The 14,314-nt window shown below is 42.9% G+C and overlaps 1 protein-coding gene across 1 annotated transcript in view; it reads right to left on the reverse strand.

Annotated features, from left to right (window-relative positions):
• LOC103906334 (phospholipid-transporting ATPase ID) overlaps positions 1-14,314 on the reverse strand; it is a 77,900-nt gene that overhangs the window by 31,264 nt on the left and 32,322 nt on the right. The window contains exons 4-11 of the mRNA XM_009288214.2: positions 13,131-13,244; positions 10,856-10,954; positions 9,835-9,896; positions 8,172-8,244; positions 7,911-7,981; positions 6,640-6,722; positions 2,398-2,556; positions 1,387-1,475 (exon numbers count right to left, since the gene is read on the reverse strand). Of these exons, the coding sequence (XP_009286489.1) occupies positions 1,387-1,475; positions 2,398-2,556; positions 6,640-6,722; positions 7,911-7,981; positions 8,172-8,244; positions 9,835-9,896; positions 10,856-10,954; positions 13,131-13,244 (750 nt within the window). The remainder of the gene's footprint in view (positions 1-1,386; positions 1,476-2,397; positions 2,557-6,639; positions 6,723-7,910; positions 7,982-8,171; positions 8,245-9,834; positions 9,897-10,855; positions 10,955-13,130; positions 13,245-14,314) is intronic.

Genomic DNA, 14,314 nt, shown 5'->3' on the forward strand with positions numbered 1-14,314 from the left:
GTCCAGGTCCCTCTGGATGGGATCCCGTCCCTCAGGCGTGTTGAACGCACCACTCAGCTTGGTGTCATCTGCAAACTTGCTGAGGGTGCCCTCGATCCCACTGTCTATGTCGTTGATGAAGATATTAAACAGTACCGGTCCCAATACAGACCCCTGCGGGATGCCACTCGTCACCAATCTCCATCTGGAGGTTGAGCCATTGACCACTACCCTCTGGATGTGACCATCCAACCAATTCCTCACCCACCGGACAGTCCACCCATCAAATCCATACCTCTCCAGTTTAGCGATAAAGTAGCAAGGTTGGACAGTGGTGCCACCCTGGAGACGTTTGTGCTATAAGCCTCAGTGCTGAGGAGGCATGAAGTCATGGAGAGCAGGGACAGCTCAGGATAGCTCAGGATAGCGTTGCTGTGATGGACAGACTGCTGTTGGACACCTTCTCCAGGGCTTGCTGCAGCGCCTGGGGATGGATCCTGGCCCCAGCCTGGCTGTCAGATTGTGTGGGAGAGCAAGGGCAGGAGGGAAGAAGAGGGAACAGTGGCCACCAGACCTTCCCAGTGTCATAAACTGAAGGTGGTGCAGCATGCATGAAAAAGCATGACAAACTTGCACCCAAAGGAAAATAAAAGCCTGAAACTAAAGAGCTTTTCTTCAATCATCATTGAGTAAAGTAGTGCCAGAGTGTATGTCTTCCTTCCCTGAGTGGCTTTGAACTCAAGCAATAAAATCTTGGGAGAGTCTGTGAAAGAATCACTGCCTCTGCCTGGAAGTATTTGCCATTTGTTAAAACCACTGCCAAGCTTAACCCTCAAATAAGATCTGTTTTCCAATTTGAGGACAGTGCCTGCTATATAAGATTAGTGTTCTCAAATTTCCCAGCTGCTAAAAACACCAGTTTCCGAGTATTAATGAGACCATGTCTAATATTTTACCCTAATGTGTTAAGTCAGAAGCTGGCATCATGTAAATTAACAAACTCAATTACCAACCCCTATGCAGATATCACCAGAGATGCCAAGAAAAAAGGAGGAAGAGGGAGAACTGCTAATGTTTATTTAAATAGAAAATGACAAAATTACTAGGGAAAAAAGGCATTTGCGGGCTTCAAAGTGATTCTCACAAAAAAAAGTGCAGAGCAAGGGAGAGCACAGCAAATGAAAAGCTCAGAAGAAAGGTCCTTAATGTTGTCAATGTAATGGCCTTGCTTTGCAAGATGGGCTGGCAGAGGCGCTGCAGAACTCAGGCTGCTAATACATTATTACATAATTTTTCTTTTTATCATTAGCCACTTCTGATATTCTCTCATTTGTGTGGACAAAGAGATGGAGCATCTGTAAATGATGAATACATCTGAAGAAATGAAGACACATTAATCAGACTTACCACCAACACAAGGACATTCATGAGCCGATCAATGCTTGTTCGTTTAAAAGTTGTTTTTCCACTGTTCTGCATTAGTTTGGTGTCTGGCCCTGGAGATGAAACACACTCGTGAATTTTAGTAATAAAGCTTAGCTGTTACAAAGCTGATTCCCTCTGAGGCCCCACTGTGCTTTACAGCATAAATACCCATCACAGCTTTCTTGAAGGCAGGTACATACAGTTTACAGTGTCGGTGGGAAACTTAGGCAGTAAAAGGTTAAGTCACTTGCCTTAGATTATATGGAGTCACATAAAGCTGTTAATTCTGGATTTTGACCCTGCTCTCTTCTTTCAACAGTCAATCCTCCCTTTCAGGTTTAATGACTTTTCACAGAATACCTGATACTGCTGTGTTATTGGTGACATATTATACATCATCTCACATGTCTACAGCAGTATAGAAACAATAGAAGGTCTGTGCTCATAAAAAGCATAGACATAGAAATTCCACATAGAAATTATGTGGAATTTTTAATCAAATACACTTAAGAGTGAAAAATTTTGAACAAGCCTGGTGAGAGAAGGACTCCAGTTGGCCCAGTGTGGGCCAGTAAAGGCAGATTTAATTCAGCTTTAATTCTTAAACAGATTTAATTCTTCTATTCTTTCTTATTGATTGATCAAGACTTCTCTCATGTACTTTGCTGCATGCATTTCTGAAATAAAAGGCTACTTCTGCTTACTAAAGCACTTAATCAAGACGGAAGTTGTAATGTAGCATTTGCAATCCAGCTTTCTCTTATAGACGGCTATAAAAAAATCTCAGATTAAAATCCCCTGTAATGTGCATAATTTCTAGCCTAGAGTTAAGCCAAGGGATCTCATGTATTGTTTTGCTTTTGTTCTTGTACCTGGTAGAAACATATTTTCCGAAGAGGAAAATACTTGGTTCTTTTGTGCATACTGGGTGTGATGTACTTCCGTGATAGTGCTGCTGTGCTCTGCAATTCACACGTCAATTTTTCTACCTACCGGCATAAATAACAAGACCAAAGCACCATTCTGTGTTCCTAATAGTACAGCCCCTCAGCAACATCTTCTCATTGTCCAGGGCATACTTCTCTCCTTGAAGAGTAAGAGTTCCTGTGAACTTATCCAGTTTGTTATTTGGTGCCTCACATTTGACCTCACCTGTAAAAGGAAGGTAAAAGCAAAAATGGAAATCTTGGCCCAGAAAGATGTCAGTCAATATGGCATTCTCAGCTGTTCTCCAGACAGGGAATATTTCACACTGTAGCTGCAGTCCACTCCTGACTCTGTCATTCCCATCCTGTGTCCTATATTTACTGATGTTTTGGGGTATTGCTCTTTCCCCATATTCATGTCATAGTCCATTGAACAACAATGAACTTGGATTTATCCTATTCTTTGAACATGGCAATTTTTTACTGGTAGAGTACAAAGCAAAGTTTCCACAGCTTTTATGTGGGTGAGAAGAAATGTTGAACCAGCAACATATTTATAATCCTTTCACAGCAAGTTCATAGTGGTAGGATGTCATTGGATAACTTTAGCTAAAAGTGCTGACCTCACATAATTCCTATTCCATTTTCTTTAAAACTGCAGAAGCCCAAGCGAGAAAAATCATAGCCTGAAGGCTGCAAAAGAGTAATTAAGTGAGGTGTCTTTGTTCACTGTTTTTTAATTTCATCTGGTTTATAACTTAAGTCCCAGTGGCACATGAAAAAAGATACTGCTACCTTCTTTGGCCATGCAGCTGACACTGTGAATGATTGGAGAGCCTATTTCTATTTCTATTTCCACACTTTATATTTATTTCTTGTAATAAAACATGTTCACACAAAACTGGAAACACAGATACTTCGGTATAAAAATGATTATTTAAATCAACTTTTGCACCTGACATCTAAAGATTCAAAGCAGAGCCCTGTGGATGTATTGAAAAGAACTGGAAAATACAAATACGCCTTACTGAAAGGGAATCCAAGAGTTCAGTCTGTTCAGTTAATCAACAGGAACATTGATGTTATTTTGATCGCAGGCTGCAAATACCTACAGAAGGACTAACATTTGCAGAGAATACAGCTCTTCCAGCTGTTCTCAGATAAAACACACCGGGCTCAAGAGACTGGAAACAAAATCCAGAGAAGTCCAGAAGAAAAGTACAACTTTAAGTATTGCGGTAGTCCCCACCACTGCAAATTTTAAAATCAAGAATGGATTCATTCTTTTCATAGAAAAGTAGTTCTACTCTGGGGCAGACAAAACATCAGACTTGAAAGGTGAAACAATTAGGAAATTCCGTGACATATGTGACATCAGAGCTCATATTAACAACTATGCTGATCTTCTACTTTATCAGCTAGTTAATCCAAAAACAATCAGACCTGTACTCCATCATTTCTAAAAGTCTACAGTAACCAGACCCATCTCACTGCAGCCCTTGCAACCCCTTGAAAAGCACAAAGAAAACAGAGGTCTTGCAGCACAACCTGAAACACAGCACAACGAGACTTTGGTGAACGAAACCCAGGGCACCATCCCCCACCAGGAAGACTATGCCCCTTCTCGTGCCACCTGTGGGACAACGCTCGTGTGAGCACCTTGTATGTCAACATCCACCTTACTGCTTTCCAGTAAGCGGGTGGGTCTGGGTTACTGATATGCTGATTTTGAGATCAGAAGAGATTCATCCAAATTAGACCGATCACAAAAAAGCGAGAAGCTCTAGAGATTCACCCAATACACCTGCACTGGCCCCAGTAACTCTGCAGCTGAAGATGCCTCAAGCAAGGCACCGTGCCTCCTGTCTCCTCCTCCCATTAACAGCAAGACAATACCTGAATGCGTTTCACCTGAGAGAGTTAAATACTGCCAAGTCTACCTGTGATAAGTAGTAGGTAACCGAAAACTACTGTTTCCTTTCTCATCTTCCAGTTCCCCAAATCAAATAAAGAAGTTCAGCATTTTGCAAGCATCTTCCTTATCTGAACCATCGCGATGCCAACAAACATCATAACTCACATTAAGCATTCCACTGAGTGCCTGTATTAGCTGCTCCACCCTTTCCTCTCTTCCTGTCTTAAGAAGTAATTAGGTAAAGAGTTACATAAATATTTAAATACTTCTACAGAGGTTTGCTGGGGAAATGCAAGGTTGGGTCTGATTCCAGGCACTCTTCCCAGGACTCTGCCAAATATAAATCATCCTGGGAAACATTTTATTAATTTTAAGTATTGTGAAGAGGCCACTTTTATTTACAATATAACTAAAATAGAGATTTAAAGGACAAATAAATATTTGATTTAAAAAGTTTTCATTTTCCAAAATATTTGGAAACACTTTTTTAATTATGCAGTTTCAGGAATGCAGTATCCTTAGATAAGCATTACACAGAAAATGCTTGAAAGATTATTTAAGATGAAGATTTTCCTTACAAATTGATACACACTGCAGCCTCTTCAGGAAAATAATTAAGGCATGCCACTCTGACTATTAACATAAAGCATCTAACTGCACCTGTAAAAACCTATTTCTCAAGACCTAAAACACTCAGAACCTCAGCCATCACTTCAGAGAAATCTTGATGTACTGAGCTGACACTCAGCTGAGACCACACACGTTATTTCATAAAACCTCAATGTAGAAAGCAAAAGCCCATCCAAGCCCATGCCTTTGGATGACTCTACCAGAGACAGTCGCAGCTATGCTAACTCTCTGCCACGTCCCCACCATTTGTCCTGGAATCTTCTAGTTATTTCGAAGAGAATTTTTTAAAAAATATTTTTCCTCTTTACCTAAAAATATTTCCTGAGAGCCTGCAGTCCTTGAGACGTTCCAAGGACAGCAGCACTCACTCCACCCCTTTCCATACCGACTCTTCTCGTAATCCTGCCCTCGTACCTAAGCCAGCAGGGCACTGAGGAGCGTGACTAACACCACTTGGTCTGTTCCCCCATACTCTCTCTGCAGACAGATGATGTGTGAGCATGGAGTATTCTGGTTTTGACAGGTTTGGCTCCTTTCTGTGTATGTCCTGCTATACATTCCCTGCTATCCAGTGATAGGATATGTGGGAATGGTTCAAAGCTGTGCCAGGGGAGGTTTAGACTGGACATTAGGAAGCATTTCTTTACCGAGAGGGTGGTCAAACACTGGAACAAGCTTCCTAGAGAGGTGGTCGATGCCCCAAACCTGTCAGTGCTTAAGAGGCATTTGGACAATGCCCTTAACAGCATGCTTTAACTTTTGGTCAGCCCTGAAGTGGTCAGGCAGTTGGACTAGATGATCGTTGTAGGTCCCTTCCAACTGAAATAGTCTATTCTATTCTATTCTATTCTATTCTACAAGTGCAGGGAACACCTTCCCAGAGCACCATGAGCTTACTTGAGTTTCTAGTATCTCACCTGGGCTGTGTTAGATGCCTGTTTCAGTGCAATAATAGCCCCCAAAAGGGAGAGCGACTTCACTCAGTTCTCTTCAGCGTTCCCTAAATGTATTTTTTTTTGCATGATCAAACATTATTATCAGCTTCTGTTGGCTTTGTTTCTACTTGCAGGGTAATTGTCTGCATACAACTATATTTGATATACAAAAGTGCTAAGAAAGGACATGTTGCCTGTTAACCACATCTGCACCGCTTGTCTTTAAATATCTTAAAATAGTCTTTATTGTGGCATCGAGAGAGGAGAGAAATGCCAGCAGGGCAAGGCTTCAGGCTGGGAAGTAGTCACCTGTCCTGTGTGCACAGTTAGTCCTCAGGTCTCCACGGTGTCTGGAAAGTGCCACTGCACAGAAGCTAAATGTAATTGATGCATCAGCATTGCTGCATCAATGTAAAAGTGCAGATATATATTTTGAGATCCGAACCGAGCATGCAGTTTTGGGAGAACAGTTTCCACTGTGCAATTACATGAACTCTCATGTTGAAGTTTGAGGTGGTTAGTCTCAACATGTACAGACAGATGCTAAAGAAAAGTGTGCAGCGAGAAGGAGAATTCCCACCAATGCAGTTTCAGGTTATAGTCATGCACGGCACTGAGACCTGCAAGTGAAGGGGGCTCTCTTTCTCCATGTACGTGGTTTATATCTGTTGTACAGACCGCAATGCACCCATTCTATTTTCCTGCTGGTGCATCCAGACGACTCCTAGCAGGGAGCAGGGGACAGCCTGGAAGGAAGACTCCCGGGCACTCTCTGGACTCTGGTGTTTGGGCAAATCCTCTGGAAAGTGAATTTTCCATGTAGACTCACCATTGAACTCTGTCAGTTTCTGAAGATCTTCTCCAAGCTCTGCAGTGACTGTCAGTGCCTGCTTCACCTTCAGGTTTGTTTCACTGTAACAAATAACATGAGACAAAAACATGAACTGAAAGTCTTCTGTGAACTGAAAGCTCTTCCTGAAAGTCACTTCTGCTCTTGAGGACAGACTTCTTCCTTAGACATCTGATGGACCCTGACATCGGCCTTTTTTACCTGGCCAAAGGGTGTGGTTGTCTCTTTCAGTTGCAAAGACAGGCAAGCCAGAGGAATTCTGGACATGGTACCGTGCTACCAAAGAGAGTGAGGTGGCTCTGTCTTCTCCTTTTCATGACAAAGTGCAAGACCAGGCATCTCAGCTCGCTGAGCAGCTCGCTGTCTGTCCTGCCACTCATACCACACTGAACCCTGAGGTATCTGAGCACATAGGAGAGCTCTGGATCTTCTCCCATGGTATTCTGGTCCCGAAGAGTACTCAAGTCCTGGGACTAGCTAGCTGGGGAGTTTGAAATGCAATGTCAAAGAAACACTGCATTTGTTCTCGGCCTCCTGGCACTTGCATGTACAGGAACTACAAGCTCATTTTCAGCAGAAATCAGACAGGGAAAGCCCAGAGGGCTGTCTGTAGCGTATTGGGAGAGACATGATTTCTTGATCTCTCTGGTCTTGCTTAGTCCTTCAAGCTGATGCTAGCTCCAGGCAATGCAGAAAAGGTAATGCAAATTGAGTGATAAAGATGAGGTCTGATCCAGTTTATTCCAATTAATACAAATTAGTTGCAGCCCTCTGACTTGTGGTCAGTTGTGCCCTGGCATGAGCAACGTTTGGAAGCCTTTGCAGTGGGCATGCATTAATATTATGGTATAGCAGTCCAAAGGAGATTACTGGAGTTATTCATTGTGATTATCTCACCCAGATAATCTGGCTAAGAGAAAAGACTAAGGGAGACACAAGAAACAGAAAGCTTCTGCCAGTGACCTGGGATATTGCAGGAATGCATTTCAAACTAACTCTCAGTGTTAGAAGAACTGTCACTAAAAATAAAAGGAAAAGTCCCCTCCTCACAAGACATTTGCACTGAAAGAGGCAAAAGTATCCACCAGAAGATGTTATTTTCAAGATACCTACCCAAAGTTTATTCTATGTATTAGGAAACTCTTGCTACAAAAGCTATTGCAGGTAAGGTTGCAGCACCCAGGGTCACCAGAGAAGATTTGGCCTTGCACTGGTAACAGTGATTGCACCCGAGGGCCCGGCTCACTTACCCGTCCAGTTCAGCTGTCTCAATGTATGTCAGGCTGTGCGGCTCGCTGCTCGACAGCAACAGTAGATCGGCCTGAGCACGGACAGACAGACTTGGCATGAGTTCACACAGTCAGAGGGCATGGCACTGCAATGCTACTTGTCGTTTCTGCACACTGCAGGTCTCTGAAGCAGTTATCATCACTGCTGACTCATTTGCTTGTGAGTGGTAAGAGTAATTACAGAGACTAACTGTGAGCAGGATGGAGAGAAACTGTACTCACCGTCACAAAGTTGTTGTTTTCTAGTTTTATTATATCCCCCACTTGGACATTCATCCATTTTTCATCTTTTAACCTGCAAGAAAACTCCTAGTAAGTAGGCACATAAAGCAAACACCACTTGGGAAAGTAGGATACTCGGCTCTGCTCCTGAAGCCAGACTGTAGGTGCCATCAGGACTTGGGCTGTTGATAAGATGGAGCAGGGTCTGCCATGATGTGGCCTGATCCATACTAAACTAAGGGACCACCACAATACAAAAAAGCAGTAAGAGTGGTTGGGGTGACCTGTGCAGGGTTGAGACCTATCCCCACAACAGCAGCACAGTCCATGTGCACTGTCCTTCTGTCTGGACTGACTACTCCCTTCCTTCTCCTAAAGGGCCACACTGTCTCAGAAAAAACCCTCTACTTTGTGTAACAGACTTCCCAAACACCTGGGAAAATTGCCAGTTGTGTTAGCTTTTCTAAGTGGTATTAAGGGCCAGAGCAACAGATCTGATCCTGTGTGGGCCTGGCTGTCAGGAAGGTCAATGCGGGTGCTTTGGCTGTGCATGTGCCTAGCTACGCCCACGTCTGCAGCGGCCTTCACAGCACTAAGCAAGATGTGCCATGCAGACAGCCAGCTAAACTGCAGGCACCAACGTAACCGAGTCACGATAGCTGTATATGCAAAATCTAGAGGTAAGAAATATCAAGAGCTATATCAAAGCAGGGCTGGGTATTCAAGCTTGAGTTCAGCTCAGCCTTGCTTTTTCAATGTTGGTCAGAGTTGGGCAGGACCTATGGTTTCCAGTTTTTGAACAAAGGCAAAACATTAGAAAATTTCTATTTCAATGTATGTTTCCTAGACACAGCAACTAATACACAGTAAACTAAGAAACTGGTTTACTTAGAAGAAAGCACAAAAAGTACGTTCCTATTCTTCAGTTTCCAGTTATGTTTTTAACTCTTTGATCATGTGTTGGAGTTTACACAACATACTGCTATCTATAGTACAGAAAAAAAAGTCACGAGAAACTTCACAGCTGTCTACAGCTATGTCCTATGCACAGTTGGGCTCCATGGAGCCGCAAGTAAACAGCACATCTGCCTGCCACAAAAGCCAAAGCCTCTGCTATTTTTTCTGCAGGAAAGAACAGTGCTAGCAGTACAACGTCCAAAGCACACAGCTGAAATGTTTTGAGTACATCTAAGTCAGAAGTGCTACAAACACTCAAAGTATTACAACATGTATGAGGAAACTATTCCTACTTCTTAATTTAAAATAACTTGTTGATAATGCCTAGTTTTGCTTAATGCAGAAATAAATGCTACGAATATAAATGGATATGGGAAGATAGCCTTGCCTGTCACTTCTAGGGCAAGGAGTAAAATAATACAATACTCTCAAAGTATCACTTATTTAAAAAAAATATATACCCAGGAACGGAAGAGTTTACTTTTTGTCAGTGCAAGGTCACAGCCATAACGTCTGCACTGATTGTGGTACTGTGTCTTGGGTTCATTAATCAGACACATAGTCCAGAACTACACGGTGAACCAACGGTGTGAAAGACAATTCAATTTTAAATTGTTTAGCGATCCTTGGGAATCACACAGAAAAAAATTATTATTAATAAAATGCTCTTCCCAGTCAAAATTACAGCAAAAGAAAAAGGACTTACATGCCATTGATCAGGACCTGGACTGGGCGGTTGTTGACGTGTTTGTCGCTTTTGTGTCGATTCTGAAAATTGGATCAGTACGTTAAAAGGCATTTCCAGGAAACCAAGCACACAAGAGCTGTAGGCAGTTCATTAACATTCTAGGTTTTCACCCAGCTGGGTGAATGGGTCAGGCAGATTAGAGTCACAACTGAGTCACAGTCGAGCCCATGTTTACACTAGTAGCATAGGGCATAACTAGACTGCAAAGAGCAACAGGCAACACCGGGCTTGCTCTTGGAGGGCAGAAGGAGGGTAGAGCCTTACATGTCACTGAGCACAGTCCTGACTCAACTGGTGTTGGTCCTGCCCGTCACAGTTGTGTAAGCTAAGCACCCAGAGAAATCCATTCCTCTGCTCTGATATGGGAAGTGGCCACAGATGTTCTGGCATTGCTCCCTGGAAGAGCACCTCGCCACCTCCCACCTGCCTACTTGGAAAATTGCACTGAGTCTCCATAGAGCATAAAAATTATTTAATGAGAGAAAATCAGATGCTAAACTCAGCTCTAACGTCACCCTGTGAAGTCAGTGGGGCTTTGACAGTCTGATGGGAGCAGACTTCAGCCAAAGCTGTGCGAGTATGAAAAATCACACACAGGTTGTATGCTTACTTTCTACCAAATGTTTTTTCTGCCTACATTGCAGCTAGATGGCAGAAGATGAGTTCTCCAAAGTGGAGGCCTAAGAATAGACTTTTGTGCATGCATCCAGACATACCTATCGGTGACCACATTTTCAGACATGCTGAACAGTTTCAGACAAAGTCAGTGGAGCTGCTGGGCTGCTCAGCAATTTGGAAATTCTAGCTCCTTTTTAGGTAATGAACCATTGATTTGGGGATCAAATCTCAGAGCCCATCTTGGCCACAGACCAGTTCTCCAACTGCCTGCCACTGGCTGTGTTTAAGTGGTTTGCTTTAGTCATTGTGCTGAAGAATCACAGGCAAACTCCAAAGTACAGGTCAGCAATACAGATCTTACAAAATCATCAATGGCATCCTTGACTCCCGATACAGCCAGCACCAGCACTAGGGGCACCACCGTTGTAAACCAGGCCAGCGAGGAAATCTGAGGAATCAACTGTAGGAAGAAAAGATCTGAGTTGAGAAATTTCCTGTCAGTTCAGCAAACTGATGGAAATAATACACTGTTTTCTGTGGAAGCTGCAGATAACATTTTTCTATGATATCTGAATACAGAATAAAGACAGAAATGCAGCTCTATCACATATAATGTGACCCCACAAAGGTGGGACAGCCAGGGAACCCACGCTTTGCTTACAAAACAAGCTGTAATTTAGGATATAAACACGGAGCTGTCAGGAAGTGCTGTGGGTTGTTCTTTCTTGTTGTTTGCAACATTAAGATTGCAAAGACCCCAGTGGATTTCTCTGGAGGCACTGACATGGGCAAGCCTGCTGTGAGGGACCCAGAGCTATCTGAGCAAGGCCTGCTGTGCAGAGCCTTCAAACGCTTCTATTTTTTGTTTCAGTAACTCTTCACATTTTGCTGAAGTAAACTTCATATCAATAAACAACACACAGCTGTTGCCAGGGCTGACCTTGCTCTTCCAAGATTAATGGAGCCATTTTTGTTTCCCACATCTTTAACAGTGAGAGGACCCAAGAGTTGAAGGTGACTCTGTCATGCCTTCAGTGATGCAGAGATGTCTTACCCCAGCATAGTTCTCCCCTTCCTCAAGAAGAACAGCACTAATGATGGAAGCGATGTGATACCAGCATCACTGTGTCCATCTGACAACCCAGATCCTACAGGCACCACCAAACCCAGCCAGGAGGAATGATGTTTAGAGGCAAGCACAGCCCCGCTCAGTTGTGGAGGCTGCAGAGACATGTAACTGCTACCTTCTCACCTAACTGGGAATAGGCATGTCCTACTGGGCTGCGCCAAAGGAGTGGGGAGGCAGAGTCCCCACAGCCTACCCATCTCATCCACTCCTGATGCAGGAAGAGATACTCCCAGTGCTACAGGGATGGAGTGAGTGGGCAGAAGAGGGCAAAAACTAAATGGAGGAACATGTAAATGTAAAAGACTAATAGCTGCCCTCTTTAGCCTACCTTGATGCAGGTAGCAGAAAAAGCTGTATGCTTTTATATACAGTCACTCCTAGATGGTTCAGCAAAAGACACAGCAGAATAATTTCAGGCAAATAGTTTGAAATACTATGAATTTGATAGACAAACAGCTAGAGTGCAGTACAACAACACAGGAACAGTGCTGTCAGCTTAGCTGGAAAGGCACTTTCACTAGTTTCTTGAAAAATATACGTGGGCTGAAATTTCCCAATTTCATTCCCTGTAAATAAGCAAAGAAGATTGTATGTAGTTTGCCAGAGACTTAACAAAATTTTGCCTATGCTTTTTTGAGCTGAATTGAAAAAGAGCATTTGAAAAAGGTAATTTTGCAAACGTGTGTGCACTGAAATGGTCAAATTTAAAATGTCATACTTGAAACATAATCAGAATTATACCCTTTTTTCGATAACGTGTATTTCAGTATGGCTCAGCAACAACAGAGTACACTGCATTTATCCATATTCTAGCAAAGTGCAAAGGGGCAGAAATCCTGATATCAATTTCCCCGGTGCGTTCAGCTTTCAGACAGAGTAGTATTGCCAACAGCGATGGGCAAAGTGCAACTCAATGCCATTATGAGCCACAGGGTTCAATAGTGTTGCCTGTGTCTGGTACGCTCCATATTAGACACCTTCCTCACCCTCCTGAGCAGGGAGCAGCAATATTCAGCTTTATGCAAACTAACTCCAACCTTCAGCCTTCCTCATGTTAACTCCTTCCTTCCCAGGGAAACAGTACAGGTTACAAATTTGTTCTTCTTGCTGTTTCCTTTGAGAATGTCAGTGGAATTTGCCTTTAAACCTATGGTTGAGAGATGACTTCCTTTTGTGCTACAGGAGGAATAAGTAATGCAAATCCAAGGCCGGCCGGGAGCACTCAGATGTAGACACAACGGGATAGTAGGACAGGGCATGAAAAAGGTACACAATTTGTTGAAAACTTTGATTAATTTTTTTTCTTCATTTAGTTCAAACCTTCGTATCCAAAGGTAAGAGAGGAAATTGCTTTTTTTCTGCCCTACTTGCTATCTACTCTAATGTTTTACTAAGATGCTAATTCATAACAGGGATATAGCTTGCACTTTATTACCACTATCGATACATAGACCGGCTTTGATAACAGACAACACAATCTGCTAGAAACAGCGCAGTGAATTCATACCTGCAAAATCAGCAAGAAAAGAAAGTAAGCATTGGCTATTCGCTGAAACTGTTCAAACAGGTTGAGAGGCAGGAAAGTGAAGAAGTTGTATTTCGATGTTTTAATTGAATTGTTCTGTAGGGAAAAAAGGAAAATAAATAGGATTGGTAAAACAGGAAACAAAATTACAGCACAACCCATTTCAACTGTGTTTTTACTTGCTTATATTTAGCAATAGCATTGTTTCCAAGAGCAGCTCAAAAAACATTTCCTTTTCCCCCACACAATCATGCCGAGCCTGGACAAACAAACAGAATTCCTCTCGGAACTGGTGAAAACATGATGCTCAGTTTGTCAATGCAACTGCAGGTAGATGCAGGTACATGTAGTCGCTCACCAACAGAGATGCATATTCCCTTTATTAATAGCCTTCCTACTTATGCAATGCACAAATTGAATTAAAAACTAACCAGGACACAACAATTTTGCTGGTAGCATCTACAAAGCAGTGTTAGAAAACACACACTAGGCCAATTATCTATAACTTGTCTGAGACTTTGAAGCACCATTTGGCTGGACGACCGCACAGGAGCTATAGGTCCTCCCAGGAGCAGAACATGACATTATTTTCAGTTGATTCAGCAGCCTCTCAGCTCAGCAACTTGGAGAGGTGGCTTGTTTCTATTCCACAAAGATCACTTGAATGTGGTGGTGTGCAAAAAGCCACTAATATAAAAACTCACTATTTCAGTAAGCGAGTTGCAGTTTTGTTCCCTATTTCCAGTTTCCTTTTCTGACTGCAGACGGCCCCTCCAGCCACAAGCGATGGCTGCTCCCCTATCTGCCCTCTTCAAACCAGAGAAAGACCCAAGCTCAACATTACAGAACTGGGTGTTTTCTTCCCTGAAGATCAGAGCACTCTGGTCCAGTTCTTGCTACCTGATAAGACAGGCTTAATCCATCACACTGAGCCCACCAGCTTGGGCTGTCCCTTCAGGTTTTAGGTGTGCTAGACTTTCTCTTCATATGAAGTTTTTCAAGAACTCAGCCAGGTTTAGTCCTTGTTGTGGTTTAACCTCAGTCGGCAACTGAGCACCACACAGCCACGCGCTCACTCCCCCCACCCCGGTGGGATGGGGGAGAGAATTGGAAGAGCACAAGTGAGAAAAACTCGTGGGTTGAGATAAAAACAGTTTAATAATTTA

The sequence above is a fragment of the Aptenodytes forsteri genome, unplaced genomic scaffold (genome assembly GCF_000699145.1).
Source record: "Aptenodytes forsteri isolate BGI_AS27 unplaced genomic scaffold, ASM69914v1 Scaffold201, whole genome shotgun sequence".
Taxonomy (NCBI): Eukaryota; Metazoa; Chordata; class Aves; order Sphenisciformes; family Spheniscidae; genus Aptenodytes; species Aptenodytes forsteri.